This window comes from Microcaecilia unicolor, chromosome 4, assembly GCF_901765095.1.
Source record: "Microcaecilia unicolor chromosome 4, aMicUni1.1, whole genome shotgun sequence".
NCBI classification, from domain to species: Eukaryota; Metazoa; Chordata; class Amphibia; order Gymnophiona; family Siphonopidae; genus Microcaecilia; species Microcaecilia unicolor.
This window is the reverse complement of record NC_044034.1, coordinates 96,411,744-96,438,663: the sequence shown is the minus strand read 5'-3', so window position 1 is coordinate 96,438,663 and position 26,920 is coordinate 96,411,744. Positions and strand designations below refer to the sequence as shown.

At 43.9% G+C, this 26,920-nt stretch overlaps 1 protein-coding gene across 2 annotated transcripts in view; it reads right to left on the bottom strand.

Annotated features, from left to right (window-relative positions):
* Positions 1 to 4,838: 4,838 nt before the first annotated feature.
* Positions 4,839 to 26,920, bottom strand: part of ZC3H13 (zinc finger CCCH-type containing 13) — a 215,599-nt gene continuing 193,517 nt past the window's right edge. For both annotated transcript variants that reach the window (XM_030200507.1, XM_030200508.1), the window contains exons 17-20: positions 15,915 to 16,067; positions 8,954 to 9,154; positions 5,911 to 6,074; positions 4,839 to 5,350 (exon numbers count right to left, since the gene is read on the bottom strand). In XM_030200507.1, coding sequence (XP_030056367.1) covers positions 5,180 to 5,350; positions 5,911 to 6,074; positions 8,954 to 9,154; positions 15,915 to 16,067 — 689 coding nt within the window. In that variant the 3' untranslated portion in view covers positions 4,839 to 5,179. The remainder of the gene's footprint in view (positions 5,351 to 5,910; positions 6,075 to 8,953; positions 9,155 to 15,914; positions 16,068 to 26,920) is intronic.

Sequence of the window (26,920 nt, the reverse complement as noted above, 5' to 3'; positions counted from 1 at the left end):
CTTGGGGGTGATTGTGTCTGATGACCTTAAAGCTTTCAAACAGGTAGAAAAAGCGACGGCCAAAGCCAGAAGGATGCTTGGGTGGATAAAGAGAGGCATGACCAGCAGGAAAAAGTGCCGTTGTACAAGTCTCTGGTGAGGCCTCATTTGGAGTACTTCGTGCAATTCTGGAGACCGCACCTAAGGAAAGATATAAACAGGATGGAGTCGGTCCAGAAGCGGCTACGAAATTAGTAAGCGGTCTTGAATGCAAAAACTATAGGGACAGGCTTATGAACCTCAACATATATACGCTGGAAGAGAGGAGGGAAGAGAGGAGACATCATAGAAACGTTTAAATATCTCAAGGGCATTTATGTACAGGAAGAGAGCCTTTTTCAAATGAAGGAGAGCTCTGGAATGAGGGGGCATACAACAAAACTAAGAGGGAATAGGCTTAGGAGTAACCTAAGGAAGTATTATTTCACAGAAAGGGTGGTGGAGGCGTGGAATAGCCTCCCAGTGGAGGTGGCGTCGAGGACTGTTCCAGAATTTAAAAAGGCATGGGATAAGCATGTGGGATCGCTTAGGAACAGGAAGAATTAGGGGTTACAGAGGATGGGCAGACTGGATGGGTCATATGGCCTTTATCTGCCGTCATGTTTCTGTTTCTAGAACACAAGCTGCTCACACCGATAAAGATTTTGGGTGACTTTGTTGACAGTTCAGTTTCTATAGAAGCCCAAATCTCCTCCAAAGTAAAGAAATTGTTTTTCTGATGAGGAAACTTCACTGCATCCAAAACTACTTCAAGATAGATCAATTAGTACAGCCCAAGTAATCAAGATTATAGTAATCCAATTGCGAGTGTAAGAGGCAGACATTTTATACTGCTTATCCCAGAAATAGTGGATTTTCCCCAAGTTATTTATCCTTAAAATCGAGCGTGGTACTGGAAGATTGGAGGGTGGCCAATGTAATGCCGATTTTTAAAAAAGGTTCCAGAGGAGATCTGGGAAATTATAGACCGGTGAGTCTGACGTCGGTGCCGGGCAAAATTACAGTGCATATTCAAAAGCATAGATTAATGAGACAAAGTCAACATGGATTTAGTGAAGGGAAATCTTGCCTCACCAATCTACTACATTTCTTTGAAGGGGTGAACAAACGTGGATAAAGGGCTCAGTTGATATTGTGTATCTGGATTTTCAGAAGGCGTTTGACAAAGTACCTCATGAAAGACTCCAGAGGAAATTGGAGAGTCATGGGATAGGAGGTAGTGTTCTATTGCAGATTAAAAACTGGTTAAAAGATAGAAAACAGAGAGTAGGGTTAAATGGTCAGTATTCTCAATGGAGAAGGGTAGTTAGTGGGGTTCCCCAGGGCTCTGTGCTGGGACCGCTGCTTTTTAACATATTATAAATGACCTAGAGATGGGAGTAACTAGTATGAGGTAATTAAATTTGCTGATCACACAAAGTTATTCAAAGTCGTTAAATCGCGGGAGGATTGTGAAAAATTACAAGCGGACCTTACGAGACTGGGAGACTGGGCGTCTAATGGCAGATGACGTTTAATGTGAGCAAGTGCAAAGTGATGCATGTGGGAAAGAGGAACCCGAATTATAGCTATGTCATGCAAGGTTCCACGTTAGGAGTCACGGACCAAGAAAGGGATCTAGATGTCGTCATTGACGACTTCCCTATGAGGAAAGGCTAAAGCGGCTAGGGCTCTTCAGCTTGGAGAAAAGGCGGCTGAGGGGAAATACGATAGAGGTCTATAAAATAATGAGTGGAGTTGAACGGGTAGATGTGAAGCGTCTGTTCACATCGGAGAAATGTTTTCTTCACTCAACGTGTAATTAAACTCTGGAATTCGTTGCCAGAGAATGTGGTAAAGGCGGTTAGCTTCATGGAGTTTAAAAAAGGTTTGGACGGCTTCCTAAAGGAAAAGTCCATAGACCGTTATTAAATGGACTTGGGAAAAATCCACTATTTCTGGGATAAGCAGTATAAAATGTTTTGTACATTTTTGGGATCTTGCCGGGTATTTGTGACCTGGATTGGCCAATGTTGGAAACAGGATGCTGGGCTTGATGGACCTTTGGTCTTTCCCAGTACGGCAATACTTATGTACTTATATAATTCAAACTCTTGGTACAGGCCTCTTACTCTCACCATTGGATTACTATAATCTTGATTACTTGGGCTGCACTAAGGGCCAACTGAAACTACAGAAATACACCTGATTTTTGTTTTAACTAAATACCACAGAATTTCTTTACTTTATGTTAAACTTCACTGGTTGCACATTGAGGCTAGTGTTCTTTTTAAACTGGCCTGTTTTTTATGTAAAATATTACATGGACTGGTGCCAAACTATTTATGCTCTCATTTCCAATTTGCTGTCTCTTTAAGAGACAGAAAGCTAAATTGTCCAACTGTGTTTTCCCTTCCTTCACTAGGAGGAAAGAAAACCGGCATTTCAAGCTGCCAGTCACCGGAAAGAGTCTGCCAAGACATTTCGGTTATCTCATTCCTATCTGTCTCTCAGGAAAAATATTAAGACTCTGCTGGTATGGGATTTGCGTTACAAGACGTATGAGGAGAGACTTGTTGACCTGAACATGTATACTTTGGAGGAAAGGAGAAACAGGGGTGATATGATACAGACGTTCAAATATTTGAAAGGTATTAATCCGCAAACGAACCTTTTCCGGATATGCGAAGGCGGTAGAACGAGAGGACATGAAATGGGGCAGACTCAAGAAAAATGTCAGGAAGTATTTTTTCAGAGAGAGAGTAGTGGATGCTTGGAATGCCCTCCCGCGGGAGGTGGTGGAAATGAAAACGGTAACGGAATTCAAACATGCGTGGGATAAACATAAAGGAATCCTGTTCAGAAGGAATGGATCCTAAGGAGCTTAGCCGAGATTGGGTGGCAGAGCCGGTGGCAGGAGGTGGGGATGGTGCTGGGCAGACTTATACGGTCTGTGCCAGAGCCGGTGGTGGGAGGCGGGACTGGTGGTTAGGAGGCGGGGATAGTGCTGGCAGACTTATACGGTCTGTGCCCTGAAAAGGACAGGTACAAATCAAGGTAAGGTATACACAAATAGTAGCACATATGAGTTTTATCTTGTTAGGCAGACTGGATGGACCGTACAGGTCTTTTTCTGCCGTCATCTACTATGTTACTGTGTTAAGACTCTGCTCTTTCAGAAATCTGTACTACAAAAATATTTGTAACCATAATTTTAATTTTTGTTCTTTAACTGTCTTCCCAGCAGATTGTTCGGGCTCTTGATGTTACTGTTACCCGCTTTGAACTGAAGGTGTATGTGGAGCAGGATGACATGACATGTCATGTAAGAGATTAAAAGTCTGGCTGTTTCTATTATGATACAGTAGCTGTGGAGAAAGTAACTGGAGGTGGGTGTGATCTATGCTGGATGTTTTTTTAATAGTTTGGAGTAGGGAAGAATATGACGTGACAAAGGAAAGAGTCTGCAGATTCCTGGGTCTTATAGCACGTTATATATATTCTAAATTGCTTCAGGCTATCATGAATGAAGTCACAAAGACATTAAGGGACCCTTTTACAAAGAAGCGCTGAAAAATAGCCTGCGGTAGTGTAGATACGTGTTTTGGGCACACACAGAATCATTTTTCAGCGCAACTGTAAAAAATGCCTTTTCTAAATTTTTGCTGAAAACTGACACGCATGAATTTTGGGTCTGAGACCTAGCGGTAAGGTCTCAAACGGTAACCGGGTGGTAATGGTCTACACTTGTAAAATGACAATTACCACCCACGCGCCAGAAAATAAAAATATTTTCCAGGGTGCATAGCAGACGCATGTCAAAAATGAAATTACCTCAAGGGCCATGCAGTAACTCAAAATTGAGGCGCGCGTAGGTGCCTACGTGGCTTAATAAACGGGCCCCTAAGGGAGCAATTCTAGAAGTGGGTGCCTCTTTTTAGGCACCCCGATGCAAGTTGGTGAACATCTATTCTATTACAGCATCTGGGTGCCCAGATTCCAGTATAGAATTACTTGCAAAACATGTTGGCACCCCTTACAATTAGGCAAACAAAGTTTCACTAGGCATAGAGCTGACCTAACTGCTGGCATGTAAATATGTATTAAGTTAAATAGTTCCCATACAGATATTTTTTAGGAGGAAGGAAAAGCTTCAGATACAACACAGGTTCTAAATCCGGTAAACATCACTCATTGGCTAAAAAACCTTCCACCTCTGTGTTTTTCACTTTTTAATAATCAATTTTTAATATTTAATTAAAGATTTCTTCAGGAATTCAAAAAAGTTTATACTTAACTAGTCAGCATATCTTGTCAGCTAAGTACAATTTTTTTTTAATTCCTTAAGAAATCTTTAAATTAAATTTTAAAACTTGAATATAAAAAAATGAAAAACAGGGAGGTGGAAGGTTTTTTAGCCTATGATTGATGTTTACAGTTACCTGAGGCTTTTCCTTCCTCTTAAAAAAATCTGTATAAGAACTATATAAATGAATACATTTGGTTAACTAAAGTATTATGTTGAAAGAATTGGTTGAGCTTCACACCTCTATTGGATTATTTGTGGCATGTAAATATGGCAAGGATTGGTATAGCTTACAGTACCCCTGGTCTGCCCACATATATGCTCCCCTTGCAGTTGTACACCATAGCACTTACACATGCCCTTATAGAATGACACAAGTGCTAATTTTCTCAGCATTTATGTGCGCCTTGCGTGTGTAACCAAAGACTAGTTATAGAATTGTTTTCTTTAAGCTTTAGAAAGCTATAGCTTATGACATGATCTGCATGTAAATCAATCATGATCAGCAACCTAATTTCATAAGAAACTGTATTTCATTTAAAACAAAAAATATACAATAATTCACTTTTTACTGCCTACTGTTCTGAAAAAATGAGACGAATGGAAGCCTCATTATTACAGTAAGATCAGTTTATGCTTCATAAAAGATAACATGTTAGAAGACTGGAAAAACACTAACTTAAAATAAATGTTCACTAAAAATTACAGATGTTGCATATCACTTTGTTTTCTGCAAACTGTAGTTCTCTTCAGTCTCTTGAAGCTGTTTTAGAAAACTAAACTGGTGGAAAGGTGAAATATCAGGATTACTGTCTGGATATCGTGGCAGCACACTGTAGTGCAGTTGTCTTTAGGTTATGAAACACAAGCTTCTGGCTGTGCAGTTAGCTGGGAAAGTTTGTTGTCTTTTGTCTTTTCCTGTACAGGCCCTTGATTCACACTCTTCCGTTTAAATAACCGTAAACTTAATCTCAGTAGTTCGCTGTCCACCACTGGAGGATTTGAATAAGTCTGTTTTACAGTGCCCTATTTGGATTGCAAAAGAAATAGTTACTTCATGGTGTATGCAATGACAACAAACTAAACCATCAAAGAAGTTATTTATATGTAAGAGAGAAAATACAATCACTATTTTTTTCACTGTTATAAATTACACGCAAAATATTTTGCAAAACACATTTGCAAATAAGAAACTGGAGAAGACTCACGAAAAATGTAGAAAATAAAGAACCATTATGGTTACCTTAATGCTTCAACTAATATACAGAGATCTCTTAACACAGTATACTACAATTTTAATGGTAGGGGAGGTGAAGGAAAACAAGGAGAAACAAAGGAAAATCTATTCAACTACAAAATGACAAGCATTAGGTGAAACTGCTTCTATTAATTAAATATCACCATTACCCTCACACTCTATGAACTTCTCAGAATCAAAGAAAAACTGCTTTGGGACAAAGAAAGATATTGAACCCCACAATAATTATAAACTTACAGAGAAAGGAACAACAACTAAGAAAAACACTCTATATAATCTGTCGACCTAGCATGAAGTGAAAACACTACAGAATACTGTTGACACTTACCTTTTCATTCTTCACCAGCTGTTTGCGAATTGCTAAATCTCTTCTGAGGCACAATGCTTTACAGCAAGGTCCAAGGTTACTAAGCAGTCCAGCTCGTTGTTCTTTCCTCAGTAGTGCAGCCATGTTCAATGCCCCAAGGTCATGTTCAAATAGTGTCTCATTATCTATATTGTAGATACATATACAAAACACACTAAAGTAAATTAAAAAAAAAAACATTTAGACATCAATGTCATGAGAGTTGAGGTGTTAAACTACCTCAACTCTCATTAAATTATTTTAATTTAACATTAAATATGTTCACATTAATTTAAAAAATAGGTTGAGGCACTACAAAGATGCAATCAGAATAGATATGGGTATCACCTTATTGCATCTCAATTGTCAGAATAAGCATAACTTGAAGAGTTCAATTGTTCAGCGCTGCGCGCGTCTGGTAGCGCTATATAAATGCTAATAGTAGTAGTTGTATGCGTTTCACTGAAAAGGGGCCTATATATAGTATATGAAGTATTTTCTTCTTTGGCTGACACAAAAATAACCTGACAAGAATCAGATTAGTAATGGACTGTATACCAGGGAGCAGCAGAGATCTAAGAAGCATAACAGTTCTATTGTCTTGTATATCCAAGCAAATAGCAAGTTTGAGCACACTAGTCAAAACTGAGATGGAAAGGCTTTACCAGGATGAATGTGAAGATTAGAAAATGGAACAGATATTGCCACAGTAAGCTATATGGGCCATTACCTGCCACCTAAGTGACAGAACGCAAAACAAAGTCAATGCCTGTAAAATATACCAGGGAACTATAGGTTCATGCTATGAGAATAAATTCTGGTAAGAAAAATGTAAAACCTAGAGAAGGGAAGGAAATCAATGAAATATGAAAATTTTATAAAGATATTTTTGCACACATTTCACATACTTATGTCACTTTAGAAAACCGAGAAAGAAAAAGTTGTTTGCCTATGACACATGTTCTCCAGTAAAGCAGAATAACTAGTCAAAGAGGTGTCACTGTCTGATGGCATCAACATGAACATAGGAAATAGCATACTGTAAATGGAAAGGGGATGGGATTTGATACACAGACCAAAAGATTCATCAAGCCCAGCATCTTGTTTCCAACATCAGAGGGGGAAATCATCAGGCCAGCTGTGTCACTGGAGAGGGAATCCCTCTGTGCTCAGTATGCTGTTTAGTCTACCCAACAAACGATCTTGACTCTCACATTAAGTTTTTTTTTTTTTTTTTTTTTTACCAAAGTGGCCCCCTGTGGAAAAATAGTGCATATTCTCATGATAAAAGATACTTTTTATTTTGCAACACTGTCTCACTTTTGGTTACAGGACCATATTCAGTTAATTAATTTACATCCTACTTTCAAGGAAAGCACAAAATCAATAATTTAAATCATTTAAAAATGTGTTTTGGTCTGTTTTAATTCTGTTTGTATCCCCAGTGGTATGATTTAAGGCTTTTTTGTCTGTTCTATATCTACAGGAAAAAAAAAGATTAGTGCCTCAGGATTCTATTGTATGATTGTTTTTCCTTCAACTTGATTTACGCATTATCCAGAACGTCTAACAAGGCTGTTTACTTGGATTTACATTGTTAATTTCTGATCCAAGATGATGCCCAGAATTTTCAATGAGGACTAATTTACATCTCATATTGTTTATAACAAAAAAAGTCTCCTGGTCACTAGTCTCCTTGGACCCAATTAGAAGAAATGTTGTCATCGCTATTCCATTTCAGACGATTACTGCATCCATGTGTGTACTAGAGAAAAGCATTTCTCTATACCCGGTGTAATCTCAAATATGCTAGTAGAAATTGGAATTAAGAAGTAATATCATCGACATATATAAATGACCAAAATCCTGCCGTTTTCCATTACCGTTTTCATCTCAACCACCTCCCGCGGGAGGGCATTCCACATATTCAACACCCTCTCCGTGAAAAAATACTTCCTGACATTACTCCTGAGTCTGCCCCCCTGCAACCTCAATTCATGTACTCTAGTTCTACCACCTTCCCGTCTCCGAAAAAGGTTCGTATGTAGATTAATACCTTTCAAATATTTGAACCCCTGTTTCTCCTTTCCTCCAAGATATACATGTTCAGGTTGGCAAGTCTCTCCTCGTACGGTTTGCAACGCAAATCCCACACCATTTTCGTAGCTTTTCTTTGCACCGTTTCCAGTCTTTTTACATCTTTAGCCAGATACAGCTAGCTTTCGGAGATTCCTTCTCATCGTTTCTACTTCCTCCAGGGTATTCACTCTATTGGCTATCTTCGTGTCATCCACAAAAAGGCAAACCTTTCCTTCCAACCCTTCAGCAATATCTCTCACAAATATATTAAACAAAATGGGCCCCAGCACCAACCCCTGAGGAACCCCACTGCTCACCATCCTTTCCTCCAAGCAGATTCCATTTACCACCACCCTCTGCCACCGGTCGGCCAACCAGTTTTCTATCCAGTTCACCACTTTTGGGTCCTAAGTTCAGACCTTTCAGCTTATTCACGAGTCTTCTGTGGGGGACCGTATCAAAGGCTTTGCTGAAATCCAAGTAGATTACTTCTAGCGCACAGCCTACATCCATTTCTTTTGTCACCCAAAGAAGTCAATGAGATTCATTTGGCAGGATTTTCCTTTGGTAAAGCCATGTTGCCTCAGGTCCTGTAACCTGTTGTCTTCTAGAAAGTTAACTATCCTTTCTTTTAGCAGCAACTCCATTACTTTTCCTACCACCGACATGAGACTTACTGGTCTGTAGTATTTCTCACTCAAGTGGCAGCAACAGCACAGCAACGAAACATGGAGCAATCACGCCAGGAAAGGGAGGGGAGCAGATCGTGCAGTTGCACTTCTTGCAAGAGATTACCACGGCATGAAATAAAAACTACTATTCCAGAAGATACTAAAAAGAATGTGTTATCTTTCATGATTAAACTGTTCATGAAGTACTTGTTTACAAATGCTTTTTCAATTAGATTTAAAAAGAACATTTACTTAATTATATCACAATCAATTACCTTTAGGTTTTTCTAAAGCTTTCTGGCATGTTTCTTTCACCTTTGCAAAGAGGTCAGGTCCTGCCAGTCGTTTTGAAATGCCAACTCGCAGCAGGACAGCACCAGGTGTGAATTTTAAGAGTGCAGCTCCTGCTTCCCTTGGTTCTTTTGGTTGATTTGGCATGAGACTAGACCAGTCTACATCAATTACATCCATAGGATCTGAAAAACAGATATATCAAAGACTGTTATTAGCTAAATATTTGACAGGTATTGTGCAAAAACCTGGCAAGTCCACTTAAAGTGTTGCAGGATGCTCAAAAGGACAAAGTGAGATTTTCTTATTGATGTATTCTTTCATATGGCTGTTCATTATCTACTTACTTATTTTTGCTGAAAAACATGTCAAGTCCTCATATAAAAAGCAAAATACAAAAAAGCAGGGGTGGACCACAGATGACCTTGCAGCCAAATGGGATTAAAAAAGCACCGTTGTGGTGACCCGACACGGGCTGCTCATAGGAGGTGTGTTCCTTTGGCGTATTTTGCATTGTTTTTTTGAAGTCCTCATATTAGCCACAGCTAAACTTTATTGTCATCGGCTTTGTGCAAAATACAAATACAAGAACTGCTTTAGTCAAAAAAATGGATTTTTCTGACTCATCATGGTTTTATGCACTGCCCTTTATAAGTTACAAAGAGGACTAGAGAACCTGTTATGGCTCCAGTTTATGAAAACTTCCCTCTTCCAACCCAGCAATCACATCAAAGTTGAAATCCATTAAGAAATGTGTCATCAGTGGAACATGAACTTTAATAAAAGACAGTGAATCCTTTCCTCAAACAGAGCTTGTCCAGTGATTCAGTAACATTAAGAGGTGGCATGGGTGGCCATGGCTCTGCTCCTCGGGCTGGCTGGAAATACTGTGGCGGTAGTGTTCAAGCATGTGGTAACCAGGAGAAGAGAGGACATTTCTCTGGTAAGTGAACATTAGTTGGCTCTGTGGATTGGAAACTTAAAGATTGGGATTTAAAGAAGGAATTGTAGATTATTATTGATAGGCAAATTAAAAAAAAAAGCAAACTTTATCAACTAGTCTTCATACTCTTTCCCACCTAGTTTTAAAACTTGGATTTTGTACCACAGCATTAAGAGATAGCCTCTAACAGCAGGCACAGCAGGTAGCACTGCTACTGACCTTAATTAGGTGTTAATTAAGGTGTGATGAATATTTGCAAAGATTATTAAGGGCAATCTGATTAATCAGTTAGCTTGAACTTTTTGCCACAGTCTACATTAACAGATACCCTTCCCAACTCCCACCCACCCCTAGCACAACTGTTCATTTATTGTCAGTTATTCTAAGGGAGAAGTGCTCTTACAGAGTTTTAATTTTCTAAGAAGAAATCACTAAATAAATCACTCTGAGGCATATTTTCAAAGCACTTAGCCTCCCAAAGTTCCATAGAAACCTATGGAACTTAGCCTCCCAAAGTGCTTTGAAAATAAGCCTGTCTATATACCAGTGGCCTAGTGGTTAGGGTGGTGGACTTTGGTCCTGGAGAACTGAGGAACTGAGTTTGATTCCCACTTCAGGCACAGGCAGCTCCTTGTGACTCTGGGCAAGTCACTTAACCCTCCATTGCCCCATGTAAGCCGCATTGAGCCTGCCATGAGTGGGAAAGCGCGGGGTACAAATATAACAAAAAAAAAAAATAAGATTTAAAAAAAATAATATTAGACTAATATCCTTAATACCTTAGCAAGTTTTAAATTATTGAAAAATTCAAAATATAAAATTGAAGACAGCAGTCCAGCAGCCAGAGGGATGCTATCCAGTCTTTTGCACTGAGTGTCACATATATGATTATCTCCCAGTTGGTGAGTGGTTATATGTGTGTGCCCGATGCAAAGAGCTCTTAGCTCTCAGAGAATGGGTCCATTCTCTTAAGACTAGAGTAGCCGACTTGGAGGAGTTGAGGAAGACAAAGGTAAATAGAGGAGACCTACAGGGATGTTGTAGAGAAGTCCTACCTCCAGTCTGGCAGCCCCTGTGCTGCCTTGGAGGAGGGAGGTCTTCTAGAAGGAGAGCATCACCCTGGTGAAGCAGGAAGTACTCCTGTAACATAGTAGATGACGACAGAAAAAGACCTGCACGGTCCTTTCCACCAGGGGATGCACTATTCTCTCTCACCAAGGATTTGTCTCCAAGAACATCTGCCCAGGTGGGAAGGGTTAGGATAGCTGTTGTAGTTGATGATTTGATCATTAGGCATATAGATAACTGGGTGGCTGGTGGACGTGAGGATCGCCTGGTCACCTGCCTGCCTAGTGTGAAGGGGACCTCACTCATCACCTAGACAGGAGCTCAGATAGTGCTGGGGAGGATCCGGCTGTCTTGGTACACGTGGGAGGGAGGTTCTGGAAGCCAAATTTAGGCTCATAGGTAGAAAGCTGAAGTCCAGATCCTCCAGGGTAGCATTTTCAGAAATGCACCCCATTCCATGCGCAGGACCCAAAAGGCAAGTAGAGCTCCAAAGTCTCAATGCATGGTTGAGACAATGGTGCAGGGATGAGGGATTTAGATTTTGTAGGAACTGGGCAACATTCTGGGAAAGAGGGAGACTGTTCTGAAAGGATGGGCTCCACCTTAACCGTAATGGAACCAGGATGCTGGCACTAACTTTTAAAAAGAAGATAGAGCAGCATTTAAACTAGAATTGGGGGGCGGAGCCAACAGTTGCCCAGGAGTGCATGGTTCAGTGCTGAGTATCCTTGAAAGATACTATTGAAACAGGACATTTAGGGAATCCCAGTAGAGAGGTTTCAACAATGCTAAAAGTAAGCCAGGTGTGCTTAATGAGAGAGCAGGATAAAAGATGCAAATTATCCCCTTAAAACTTCTAAACAGCTTGTAGTTCCAAGGAAAAAACACAATTTGAAGTGCCTGTATACAAATGCTAGAAGTCTAAAAAATAAGATGGGAGAGTTAGAGTATACAGCACTAAATAATGAGGTATAGATAATAGGCATCTCAGAGACTTGGTGGAAAGAGGACAATCAATGGGACACTTTGTTAACATGGTACAAATTGTATCACAATGATAGAGAGGATCAAATTGGGGGGGTGGGGGGGTGGTTAAAGAGAGAATTGAGTCATAGAAAATAAACATTCCACATGAAACAGATAGCATCGTGGAATCATTATGGATAGAAATTCCATGTGTGAAGGGAAGGAGCAGTCTTGTAGGCTTTACTATCGCCTGCCGGGACAGAACGAACAGATGGATGAAGAAAGGTTTACAGACATTAGGAAAGCTGGCAAACTGGGCATCACTATAATAATGGGTGATTTCAATTACCCTAAACAATACTGGAATCTGTAGAATTCAATATCAACACTATAGCGTTAATTCTACAATTATATGCTTGGTATTCAAAGGTGTGTCTTGTAAGCTTCAATAAAGAATTGGTGGAGAAAAAAAGACTTCAGTATTTACGGAGATAACTCAATTTGAAGGAAACACCTTCCTGAGTAAAGAGAACTCCTTATTAATCATAGGTCTCCAAAAAAACCTCCACATTCAATTTTATGTTCATGAAACAGAAACATAACCACCTTTCAACAATACCAAAGGAACGAGACTTAATTTAATAGTGAATGTATATGAAAAGATGTTACTTATCTTGGATGACAAAATGTTATTTTATCCAATATCTTGTTCACGATAATGTTCTTCACCCAATTAGTCTCTCATGGCGCCATGAGAGACTAGTTGGGTGAAGAACATAATCTTGGATGTGTGAAAATTGAATTAATGAACTTCCCCTGAAGCAGCCCGGTTAAGGCGAAACAGGGTTCCCCTGTTGGGAGATTTGAAGATTATTATCGCGAACAAGATAAAGAACATTTTGTCATCCAAGATAAGTAACATCTTTTCATATACATTCACTATCAAACTGAGTCTCGTTCCTTTGGTATTGTTGAAAGGTGGTTATGTTTCTGTTTCATGAACATAAAATTGAATGTGGAGGTTTTTTTTTTGGAGACTTGTATGATTAATAAGGAGTCCTCTTTACTCAGGAAGTTGTTTCCTTCAAATTGAGGTATCTCCGTAAATACTGAAGTCTTTCTTTCTCCACCAATTCTTCATTGAGGCTTACAAGACACACTTTCGAATACCAGGCATATAATTGTAGAATTAACGCTATAGTGTTGATTTCAATTACCCCAATATTGACTGGATAAATGTTACACCAGTGAGTGCTAAAGAGATAAAATTTTTAGATGTAATATACGACTGCATCTTGGAGCAGCTGGTCTAGGAACTGATGAGAGGGGAAGCCATTTTGGATCTGGTCCTTGGTGGCATGCAGGACACAGTGTGAGAGGTGGGCAGTGTTGGGTCCTTTGGGAAACAGTGATCATAACATGATCAAGTTTGAGCTACTATTTGAGATGAACCCGCAAATGATCTACTGTAGCTGCACTTAAGGACGACTATAATAAATGGTTAAAAAGAAGCTAAAAGGATTGGCTGCTAAGGTTAGGACATTAAGTCAGGTGTGGACGTTATTCAAAAATTCCATCTTGGAAGCCCAGTCCACATGCATTCCCCGTATTTGCAAAGGTGAAAAGAAGAGAAAATGACAGCCAGAATAGATAAAAGGTGAAGTAACAGAGGCAATTACAGCCAAAAGATTGTCTTTCAAACAATGGAAAAAGGACCCAAATGAAGAACATAAGAAGCAACGTAAGCACTGGCAAGTCAGATGCAAAGCATTAATAAAGAAGGTTAAAAGACAAAATGAGGAGAAACTTGCTGCAGAGGCTAAAACTCACAGTAACAACTTTTTCAGGTACATCAGAAGCAGAAAGCCTGTGAGGGCATCCATGGGACCGTTAGATCACGAAAGGAGCAAAAGGGACACTCAGGGAGGACAAGGCCATAGTGGAGAAACTGAATTAATTCTTTGCTTCGGTCTTTAGAGAAGAAGATACAAGAGATCTGCCTGTACCGGAAATGGTTTTCAAGGATGATAGAAATCTCAGTGAACCTGGAAGATGTACTGAGCCAAACTGACAAATTAAAGAGTAGTAAATCACCTGGACTGGATGGCATACATCTAAGAGTACTCAAAGAACTCAAGTATGAAATTGCTGAACCGCTGTTAATAATATGTAACCTGTCGTTAAAATCATCCATAGTACCTGAAGATTGGAGGGTGGTGAATTGGACGCCGATTTTTAAAAAGAGTTCCAGGGGTGATCCGGGAAATTACAGACTGGTAAGCCTGACATCAGTGTCAGGCAAAATAGTGGAAACTATTATAAAGAATAAAATTACGGAACACGTAGACAAACATGGTTTAATGTGACAGACTCAGCATGGCTTCATCTGAGGGAAGTCTTGCCTCACCAATTTGCTTCATTTCTTTGAAGATGTGAATAAACATGTGGATAAAGGTGAGCCGGTTGATGCAGTGTATCTAGATTTTTAGAACGCTTTTGATAAAGTTCCTCATGAGAGACTCCTGAGAAAATTAAAGAGTCATGGGATAGGAGGCAGTGTTATGGTGTGGATTAGGAATTGATTATTGGACGGAAAACAGATGGTAGGGTTAAATGGATATTTCTCTCAATGGAGGAGGGTGAATAGTGGAGTGCACAGGGATCAGTACTGGGGTTGGTACTATTTAACATATCTATAAACAATATGGAAATCAGAACGACGAGTAAGGTGATTAAATTTGCAATGAAACAAAACTATTCAAGTTTGTTAAAACACGTGCGAACTATGAAATATTGCAGAAAGACCTTAGGAAATTGGAAGACTGGGCATCCAAATGGCAGATGAAATTTAATGTGGACAAATGCAAAGTGATGCACATTGGAACGAATAATCCGAATCATAGTTACCTGATGCTAGGGTCCACCTTGTGGGTCAGCACCAAGAAAAACATCTAGGTGTTGTTGTAAATAATATGCTGAAATCTTCTGCTCAGTGTGTGGCGGCGACCAATAAAGCAAGGATGCTAGGAATTATTAGGAAAGGGATGGTGAATAAGACCGAAAATACTATAATGCCTCTATATTGCTCCCTGGTGTGACCGCACCTTGAGTACAGCGTTCAGTTCTGGTTGCCCGTATGTCAAAAAAGATATAAAGAAATTAGACGGTTCAAAAAAGAGGAAAGGCTAAAGAGGTTAAGGCTCTTCAGTTTGGAAAAAATGATTGGCGTCTACAAAATCCTGAGCGGTGTAGAACGAGTAGAGTAAATCAATTTTTTTACTCGTTCCAAAAGTACAAAGACTAGGGGACACTTGAGGAAGTTACATGGAAATACTTTTAAAACAAATAGGAGGAAATATTTTTTCATCAATGAATAGTTTAAGCTCTGGAACTCATTCCCGGAGGATGTGGTAATAGTGGTTAGCGTTATCTGGGTTTAAAAAAGGTTTGGACAAGTTCCTGGAGAAAAGTCCATAGTCTGCTTTTAAGACTGACATGGGGAAGCAACTGCTTGCCCTGGGATTGGGAGAATGGAATGTTGCCATGATCTGGGTTTCTGCCAGGTACTTGTGACCTGGCTTGGCCACTGTTGAAAACAGGATACTGGGCTAGATGGACCATTGGTCTGATCCAGTATGGGTACTCTTATGTTATTATGAAAGACCTAGAACCCAGACTGGTGGTGTATACAGCAAAGGAATGTCCAGTGTTCTAGAAGCATAACAAAGCTCTTGGCACTAAATCCCAGTCCTCATTTTAAAAGATCTGTAATTATAAAGGAATAGAAAAGGTACCAGGACACCCCCCTTCTACTCACTTTAAAACAAAAAGTTAATGCCATTTCCTTGATTTGGAACAAGCAAAGTGCAATGCCAGCAGGAAGGGCCAGTCTAAGAAAATCCTATTAGAAAGGCTTTTTGAGATTATATTAACTGCACAGCATTGAAAAGAAGATTTCTCCACTTTACCTGAAATCTTTTCATCCTCCTGCTGGTCTTCCTTTTTCTCAGGATCATCAGCTAGAATTTCTTCCAGTTCATCATCACTGATTGGCTCATACTCCTCTCCAACTCCAGAGCCCAATGACTGTACATCATCAGTTCTGCCCCCATCCCTTGCTCCTGAAATAAAAATGCACAGATTCACAGCAAGTTGTGAGAAGATAATTTATAGAATAAAAAGACATGAACAAACCCTGCTAACCTAAATAGGTACAGGACAGTAGATGCACCTCTGAAATCAAAAGTATATGGACAATTAAGGCAAATATATATTAAATGATGTATTAAATCATATGAGAGTGTTAAAATACTACATGTGATGAATATGTCTAGAACAGAAAATTACAATATGTAATTCCCCACTACACCACTGGTATCAATCAACAGTGCAAGCCAGGTTTTTTTTGTTTTTTAAGAACTTTCTTAAGAAACCCAAAAGGGTAGGTAGAGGGCTTCATATATACTTGTATAAACAAAAATATAAATGTTTATGTGAAAAGGAGAAATTCTCAGAGGTAGGACTCACCCAAGCGGAATGCCAACATAAAGTTTAAGGCTATCCCTAGAGGGTTGATGGGTTTCACTATCATTGAAAATTTCCCATGTGTTCAAATGAACAACAGTAAGCAAACAAGTGCTCCCAATGTCAATAAAGTGACAATCACGACAAAAAGCATGACAACTACGATTGTCACTTTATTGGCATTGGGAGCACTTGTTTGCTCACTGTTGTTCATTTGAACACATGGGAAATTTTCAATGATAGAGAAACCCATCAACCCTCTAGGGATAGCCTTAAATTTTATGTTGGCATTCCGCTTGGGTGAGTCCTACCTCTGAGAATTTCTCCTTTTCACATAAATATAGAGTAGTTACTTACCTGTAACAGGTGTTCTCCGAAGACAGCAGGCTGCATATTCTCACAAGTGGGTGACGCCACGTCGGCCCCGGAGGATTTTAAAGCAAAATCTCAAAATCTCTTTACGGCGTTCCGTCGCGCGAGCGATCGTACTGCGCATGTGCGCACACCTCTTCCCGCTCGCTGTGCGGACACGCCCCTCAGTTATATCTAAAAGATGGAGGAGACAACTCCAAAAGGGGAGGTGGGAGGGTTTGTGAGAATATGCAGCCTGCTGTCTTCGGAGAACACCTGTTACAGGTAAGTAACTACTCTTTCTCCAAAGACAAGCAGGCTGATATTCTCACAAGTGGGGTATCCCTAGCTTCCAGGCTTACACAACAAACAGTGGTCAATTGAGTCTCGCAACGGCGATGCCAGAATAAAAATTGACCTGAAAAGAAGAAACATCTAAATGAGTGTAGCCTGGAACAGAACAAACATGGGCTTAGGAGGGTTGGAGTTGGATTCTAAAGCCCAAAGAAGTTCTGCAGCCCCGACTGCCCAAACCGACTGACGCGTCGGCTATTCTGCTGAAGGCAGTAGTGAGATGTGAATGTGTGGACTGATGACCACGCCGCAGCTTTGCAGATCTCTTCAATAGTGAGTGATCTTAGATGAGCCACCGATTGATATTCGGCACCGACGGTACCCATGGCACCGATGGTACTCGGTACCGACGGCACCCATGGTACCGATGACACTCGGTACCGACGGTACCCATGACACCCTGTACCGATGGTATCCACGGCACCGATGATACCCGGTACCGATGGCACTGTTGATACCTGGTACCGGTGTATCGACGTCCAATGCCAGGATACCTCCATAACAGAGGGAGCAACGCTCTCGGCACCGACTGATGTCTGAAGCCCGGATACCTCCATAACAGAGGGAGCAAAGCTCTGGGCACCGATGGTACCGACACCCGCTGATGCGCCCGAATGACCTGCCAAGCAGGAGGCGCCGAGGCAGGTGGAGACCTACTCGATGCATAACTATACCCAGCGTGCATCGGTCTCTGTCGGACACCAGAATGATCTCCTTTGGGCATCCCTGGCAGAGTAGAATACGTCTCGTCTTTGAGACACTACTTGCGCTTCACAGGGAGATGATCCGGCCCAAGACACATCCTCCGATGCGCCCGAATGACCTGCAGAGCAGGAGGCGCCGAGGCGGGTGGAGACTCACTTCAAAGGTTACACCACTGATTTTGTGTCACCAGGTTGCCCATTCAGTGGCTGACCAGGGATGCACCTGCTTAGGTTCCTGTTTTTTTCCTGTGACATACACCTTCACCACTTGTGGGACTTAAGGACAGTGGTGTGCTGAAGCAGGCTCTCACAGCTCTGGAGAGCCATTTGTAAAGTTTTAATAAATGGATCCTAAAAATGTGGGCTTGTTTAGTTTGCTGGCGAGAGAGAGCCCACAGATAACAATATACCAGCACTTTTATAAGAAAAAAGAAAAAGAGAAGCTTATATGCTTTGTCTTCCGTTCAGGCACAGCCCCTTGTGACTCTGGCAATTACTTAACTTTTCCTTGCCCCAGGTACAAAACGTACCTGTATATATAAGCCACAATGAGCCTGCCATGAAAGAGTACAAATGAAAAAATAAAGAACACCCAAAAGGGTAAAATAAAAAAAGAGATTTTACTCTGAGGACCTGAAGAAAACACGAAGCACTAACGAACTCCGTGTCTCCTCAGACGCGGAAAAAGAAAAACTGAGAGGCGTGTCCGCACAGCGAGCGGGAAGAGGTGTGCGCACATGCGCAGTACGATCGCTCGTGCGACGGAACGCCGTAAAGAGATTTTGAGATTTTGCTTTAAAATCCTCGGGGGCCGACGTGGCGTCACCCACTTGTGAGAATATCAGCCTGCTTGTCTTTGGAGAATTATATGTTTATACAAGTATATATGAAGCTCTGTACCTAAACCCTTTTGGGTTTCTTACAGAAGTTCTAAAAAAACAACCCTGGCTTGTACTGGTGATATGTCTAGAACAGAGGCATCAAACATGTGGGCCCCAAGTCCTTGGGATGTGGCCCACTTCCAATTTTTAGCAAAAACAACAACAACAAAAAAAGATTTTACCTAATTACCTTGCATGAATGATTTTGAAGCACTGCAGAGTTACTTGGTGGATATGGAGTCACAATTTTGGAAGATAGTAACTGAATTTGAGGTGTATAAATCACGTAGCCTGCTTCCACATTGATTTCTAATCAAGCAGCCTGTTCTTACATGGATTTCTGATAATGCAGACCATTATAAAAAAAATTCATGTGGTACACAAATACATGGATTTCTGATCATGTGGTCCATTGTTAAAATAAACTTGGACACCCCCCCCCCAATCCCGATATTCAGCCAGCGGCGGTCAGCATTTTTTTTAAACACTGATCGTCGCCGGCTAACTTATCTCCTGATATTCAGTGCCGGGCACCAGCACCGAATATCGGGGATTTTTGGGGGCGGCTGGGCACCTGGCACTTAAGCAGGACTGGCCGATATTCAGCCAAGGCTGCATAAAAGTTATGCGGCCTTGGCTGAATATCGTGCCGACTGGCCCGTATAACTTATCATTTTCTCCTAAAGCCCCCAAGCCCCCTCCGCTAATGTCCCCTTCTTTCCCTTCCCCTCCCAAATCAAGCCCTTCCCCCCTCTCTTCCATGCAGGCAGACCCTCCCCTCTGGGCCTACCTGTATCCCTGGTGGTCCAGCGGGGTCGTTAGGAGCAGCACAGCCTCTTCGGTCCTGTCCCTTCTGGCGCCGGTCTAAAATGGATGCCATGAGAGTTTGCGACAGTCATTTTAAACCAGCGCCGCAAGGGGTATGGGCGAGTGGGCTGTGCTCCTGACCCCAATGACCCCGCTGGACCACCAAGAATACAGGTAGGCCTGGAGAAGTGCCTGCCTGCACAGCTGTGTGTGTGTGTGTGTGTGTGTGTGGGGGGGGGGGGGGTCTTGATGTGGGCTGGGTGGGGGGAGGGAAAGAAGGGAATATTGGCAGGGGGACTTGGGGGCTTTAGTTAAAAAAAAAAAAAGTTATGAAGGTGCCAGCCCGATATTCAGAGCCAGCACTCGCATAGCTAAGCGGCCTTATTAAGGGCAGCTCTTGCGCTGCCCACTTTTTGTTTGGACAGTCTCAGGGGACATTCAGCAGCACTGTCCAGTTAAGTGCCATTGAATATCCCTAGTTAGGCGGCAGGAAGCTATTTAAGCAGGCAGGAGAGGCTCCTGGATGCTTAAATCACTTTGAATATTGGCCTCCCCTAATCTAGCTGCTTCAAAAATTTGAACTTAGTACAAAGAAACTAAACTGTTTTGGAAGAATCTGCTATTTTCCTCTAAAAATAAACAAAAAAAAATACTAGAAATAGTTATCACCTGCTATCTCCCTGCCTCTCTTTTCCCTAGTCATCCCTTCTAATCTTCCCCTTGCCAAGCATAAACTTTCCATTTTGAAGTGCAAAAGCTAGGAACACCTATCTTAACTTAGTATGTTCTGCTACACTGCTTGCCTTTACTCTCTACCCAGCCAGTCCCTCTTCTCACTGCCCTGTAGTATTCATGCACATCCCATTTCCACAAGTCTTATTTTTATATTCTGTATTGAAGGTGACATTATTACTTCCCATTTAATAGTTTTCATACTACCACTCCCTCATTCTTCCCTGTAATCCCAGCTCTTCCAATACACCATATTTTGCTACAATTCTTAACCTTTTATCAAAATAAACCAAAAACTGTCAAAATTATTTAACCCACACTAAATACCACAAAGAATCATCCAAATAAGGTGGTGGGAAAACAATTATGCATTGGCAAAACTATTCAGAAGATTAAAACTAGAATTATAGAACACTGTTCTGCTCTTCACACACAAAAGGACTCAACGAGTCTTGTGGCACATTGGCAAATGATGCCTCCGACCTTCCATTTTTTGTAATTCAGCAATTTTATGATACCAATAGTGATTTTTCTAGGTTTATGCTGAAGCATGAATAAGAATATATTTATAAGTGGCATCTAATGAGCCCCTCAGGTTTAAATTAAATAGATTGGCAGATTTTTTTAATGAATTAATTAGCAATTATTTATTCACATGCACATATATGGTTAAAAAGCACTGTGTTTCATTAGTTGCTTTAAAAAAACAAAAGCCTTGCAGATACTGCTGTCATTGAGTTTTGAATGAATTAGAGAGAACTTCTCTTTTCTTAAATTTGTTTTGTGGGATTTAGGAATGGTCTCCTGATGATGCCCATTTTTTGGGTGAAACCATTGGCCAGGTCATAAAGAATAGTCCTTGAGAATCTTGAAGAATAGACTAATAAAGGGTAAAATTACCCATCTCAGAAAGCGAATGCTACATACCTGTAGAAGGTATTCTCCGAGGACAGCAGGCTGATTGTTCTCACTGATGGGTGACGTCCACGGCAGCCCCTCCAATCGGAACACTTTACTAGCAAAGGCCTTTGCTAGTCCTCGCGTGCCAATGCACACTGCGCGGCCGTCTTCCCGCCCGAACAGGCTCGTGTTCGTCAGTCCCATATGTAGCAAGACAAAGACAAGGGAAGACACAACTCCAAAGGGGAGGCGGGCGGGTTTGTGAGAACAATCAGCCTGCTGTCCTCGGAGAATACCTTCTACAGGTATGTAGCATTCGCTTTCTCCGAGGACAAGCAGGCTGCTTGTTCTCACTGATGGGGTATCCCTAGCCCCCAGGCTCACTCAAAACAACAAACATGGTCAATTGGGCCTCGCAACGGCGAGGACATAACTGAGATTGACCTAACAATTTTTCCAACTAACTGAGAGTGTAGCCTGGAACAGAATAAACCATGGGCCTAGGGGGGTGGAGTTGGATCCTAAACCCCGAACAGATTCTGAAGCACTGACTGCCCGAACCGACTGTTGCGTCGGGTATCCTGCTGCAGGCAGTAATGAGATGTAAATGTGTGGACAGATGACCACGTCGCAGCTTTGCAGATCTCTTCAATAGTGGCTGACTTCAAGTGGGCCACTGACGCTGCCATGGCTCTAACATTATGAGCCGTGACATGACCCTCAAGAGCCAGCCCAGCCTGGGCGTAAGTGAAGGAAATGCAATCTGCTAGCCAATTGGATATGGTGCGGTTCCCCACAGCCACTCCCCTCCTGTTGGGATCAAAAGAAACAAACAATTGGGCGGACTGTCTGTTGGGCTGTGTCCGCTCCAGATAGAAGGCCAATGCTCTTTTGCAGTCCAATGTGTGCAGCTGACGTTCAGCAGGGCAGGAATGAGGACGGGGAAAGAATGTTGGCAAGACAATTGACTGGTTCAGATAGAACTCCGACACAACCTTTGGCAAGAACTTAGGGTGAGTGCGGAGGACTACTCTGTTATGATGAAATTTGGTGTAAGGGGCCTGGGCTACCAGGGCCTGAAGCTCACTGACTCTACGAGCTGAAGTAACTGCCACCAAGAAAATGACCTTCCAGGTCAAGTACTTCAGATGGCAGGAGTTCAGTGGCTCAAAAGGAGGTTTCATCAGCTGGGTGAGAACGACATTGAGATCCCATGACACTGTAGGAGGCTTGACGGGGGGCTTTGACAAAAGCAAACCTCTCATGAAGCGAACAACTAAAGGCTGTCCTGAGATCGGCTTACCTTCTACACGGTAATGGTATGCACTGATTGCGCTAAGGTGAACCCTTACAGAGTTGGTCTTGAGACCAGACTCAGACAAGTGCAGAAGGTATTCAAGCAGGGTCTGTGTAGGACAAGAGCGAGGATCTAGGGCCTTGCTGTCACACCAGACGGCAAACCTCCTCCATAGAAAGAAGTAACTCCTCTTAGTGGAATCTTTCCTGGAAGCAAGCAAGATGCGGGAGACACCCTCTGACAGACCCAAAAAGGCAAAGTCTACGCTCTCAACATCCAGGCCGTGAGAGCCAGAGACTGGAGGTTGGGATGCAGAAGCGCCCCTTCGTCCTGTGTGATGAGGGTCGGAAAACACTCCAATGTCCACGGTTCTTCGGAGGACAACTCCAGAAGAAGGGGGAACCAGATCTGACGCGGCCAAAACGGAGCAATCAGAATCATGGTGCCTCGGTCTTGCTTGAGTTTCAACAAAGTCTTCCCCACCAGAGGTATGGGAGGATAAGCATACAGCAGACCTTCCCCCCAGTCCAGGAGGAAGGCATCCGATGCCAGTCTGCCATTGGCCTGAAGCCTGGAACAGAACTGAGGGACCTTGTGGTTGGCTCGAGATGCAAAGAGATCTACCAAGGGGGTGCCCCACACCTGGAAGATCTTTCGCACTACTCTGGAGTTGAGCGACCACTCGTGAGGTTGCATAATCCTGCTCAGTCTGTCGGCCAGACTGTTGTTTATGCCTGCCAGGTATGTGGCTTGGAGTACCATGACGTGACGGCGAGCCCAGAGCCACATGCTGACGGCTTCCTGACACAGGGGGCGAGATCCGGTGCCCCCCTGCTTGTTGATGTAATACATGGCAACCTGGTTGTCTGTTTGAATTTGGATAATTTGGTGGGACAACCGATCTCTGAAAGCCTTCAGAGCGTTCCAGACCACTCGTAACTCCAGGAGATTGATCTGTAGACCGCGTTCCTGGAAGGACCAGCTTCCCTGGGTGTGAAGCCCATCGACATGAGCTCCCCACCCCAGGAGAGACGCATCCGTAGTCAGCACTTTTTGTGGCTGAGGAATTTGGAAAGGGTGTCTCAGAGTCAAATTGGACCAAATCGTCCACCAATACAGAAATTTGAGAAAACTCGTGGACAGGTGGATCACGTCTTCTAGGTTCCCAGCAGCCTGAAACCACTGGGAAGCTAGGGTCCATTGAGCAGATCGCATGTGCTGGTGGGCCATAGGAGTCACATGAACTGTGGAGGCCATGTGGCCCAGCAATCTCAACATCTGCCGAGCTGTGATCTGCTGGGACGCTCGCACCCGTGAGACGAGGGACAACAAGTTGTTGGCTCTCGTCTCTGGGAGATAGGCACGAGCCGTCCGAGAATCCAGCAGAGCTCCTATGAATTCGAGTTTCTGTACTGGGAGAAGATGGGACTTTGGATAATTTATCACAAACCCCAGTAGCTCCAGGAGGCGAATAGTCATCTGCATGGACTGTAGAGCTCCTGCCTCGGATGTGTTCTTCACCAGCCAATCGTCGAGATAGGGGAACACGTGCACTCCCAGCCTGCGAAGCGCCGCTGCTACTACAGCCAAGCAGTTCGTGAACACTCTGGGCGCAGAGGCGAGCCCAAAGGGTAGCACACAGTACTGGAAGTGACGTGTGCCCAGCTGAAATCGAAGATACTGTCTGTGAGCTGGCAGTATCGGGATGTGCGTGTAGGCGTCCTTCAAGTCCAGAGAGCATAGCCAATCGTTTTCCTGAATCATGGGAAGAAGGGTGCCCAGGGAAAGCATCCTGAACTTTTCCTTGACCAGATATTTGTTCAGGGCCCTTAGGTCTAGGATGGGACGCATCCCCCCTGTTTTCTTTTCCACAAGGAAGTACCTGGAATAGAATCCCAGCCCTTCTTGCCCGGATGGCACGGGCTCCACCGCATTGGCGCTGAGAATGGCGGAGAGTTCCTCTGCAAGTACCTGCTTGTGCTGGAAGCTGTAAGACTGAGCTCCTGGTGGGCAATTTGGAGGTTATGGAGGCCAAATTAAGGTGTATCCTTGCCGGACTATTTGAAGAACCCAATGGTCGGAGGTTATAAGAGGCCACCTTTGGTGAAAAACTTTCAACCTCCCTCCGACCGGCAGGTCGCCTGGCACTGACACATTGATGTCGGCTATGCTCTGCTGGAGACAGTCAAAAGCTCGCCCCCTGCTTTTGCTGGGGAGCCGTGGGGCCTTGCTGAGGCGCACGCTGCTGACGAGAGCGAGCGCGCTGGGGCTTAGCCTGGGCCACAGGCTGTCGAGAAGGAGGATTGTACCTACGCTTACCAGAAGAGTAGGGAACAGTCTTTCTTCCCCCATAAAAACGTCTACCTGTGGAGGTAGAAGCTGAATGCTGCCAGCAGGAAAACTTGTCGAAAGCGGTATCCCGCTGGTGGAGCTGCTCTACCACCTGTTCGACTTTCTCTCCAAAAATATTGTCCGCTCGGTAAGGTGAGTCCGCAATCCGCTGCTGGATCCTATTCTCCAGGTCGGAGGCACGCAGCCATGAGAGTCTGCGCATCACCACACCTTGAGCAGCGGCCCTGGACGCAACATCAAAGGTATCATATACCCCTCTGGCCAGGAATTTTCTGCACGCCTTCAGCTGCCTGACCACCTCCTGAAATGGCTTGGCTTGCTCAGGAGGGAGCTTGTCCACCAAGCCCGCCAACTGCCGCACATTGTTCCGCATGTGTATGCTCGTGTAGATCTGGTAAGACTGGATTTTGGCCACGAGCATAGAAGAATGGTAGGCCTTCCTCCCAAAGGAGTCTAAGGTTCTAGAGTCTTTGCCCGGGGGCGCCGAAGCATGCTCCCTAGAACTCTTAGCCTTCTTTAGGGCCAGATCCACAACACCAGAGTCGTGAGGCAACTGAGTGCGCATCAGCTCTGGGTCCCCATGGATCCGGTACTGGGACTCGATCTTCTTGGGAATGTGGGGATTACTTAGAGGCTTGGTCCAGTTCGCCAGCAATGTCTTTTTTAGGACATGATGCATGGGTACTGTGGACGCTTCCTTAGGTGGAGAAGGATAGTCCAGGAGCTCAAACATTTCAGCCCTGGGCTCGTCCTCCACAACCACCGGGAAGGGGATGGCCGTAGACATCTCCCGGACAAAGGCCGCAAAAGACAGACTCTCGGGAGGAGAAAGCTGCCTTTCAGGGGAGGGAGTGGGATCAGAAGGAAGGCCATCAGACTCCTCGTCAGAGAAATATCTGATGTCCTCCTCCTCCTCCCACGAGGCCTCACCATCGGTATCAGATACAAGTTCATGAACCTGTGTCTGAAGCCGTGCCCGGCTCGACTCCGTGGAAACACGGCCACGGTGTGAGCGTCGAGAGGTAGACTCCCTCGCCAGCACCGGCGAAGCTCCCTCCGCCGACGTCGTCGGGGAGCCTTCCTGGGAGGCGGCCGCAGTCGGTACCGCAAGCAGCACTGATGTCGGAGACCTCACCCCGGGCAAGGGGCCAGCCGGCGCCTCACTCGACGATACCGGTGGCGCAAGCACCCCCGGTACTGGAGGGGAAGGGCGCAACAGCTCTCCCAGGATCTCTGGAAGAACGGCCCGGAGACTCTCGTGCAAGGCGGCTGTGGAGAAAGACATGGAAGCCGATGCAGGTGTCGAGGTCAGAGTCTGTTCCGGGCTGTCCAAGGTGGAGCGCATCGACACCTCCTGAACAGTGAGCGGTCCTCCCTCGGCAACCCAGAGCTCTCGGTACCGATGCGGGAAGGAGACCGGTGTCGATGCTTCTTTGACTTTTTCAAATGAAGCATGTCACCGGAATTCCCGGTACCGACGAGGAGGACGCAGAATCCAACCGTCGCTTCCTCGGGGCCGAGGCCGAAGAAGGTCGGTCTCGGGGGGGCTGTACCGCAGGAGCCCTCAGGGTAGGGGGAGACCCACCCGAAGGCTCACCACCACCAGCAGGGGAATGGACAGCCCTCACCTGCACTCCGGTCGAAGCACCACCGTCCGACGACATCAGCACTAGTGGAGGTCCCGGTACCACCGACGCCGACTTCCGATGTCTCGGTACCGACGATGCAGAGGGTCGATGCCTCGATGCAGTCGATACAGTCGATGCCGAGGTCTTGACGCTGTCGACGTCGATGCACTCGATACCCCCCGGTGCTGTTGCCGACGAAGAGCCCGAGAACAACACATTCCACTGGGCCAATCTCGCTACTTGAGTCCTTTTCTGTAAAAGGGCGCAAAGACTACAGGCCTGCGGGCGGTGCCCAGCCCCCAGACACTGAAGACACGACGCGTGCCTATCAGTGAGCGAGATTACCCGGGCGCACTGGGTGCACTTCTTGAAGCCGCTGGGAGACTTCGATGACATGGGCGGAAAAATCACGCCGGCGAAATCAAAACTCGTAATTGCGGTAAA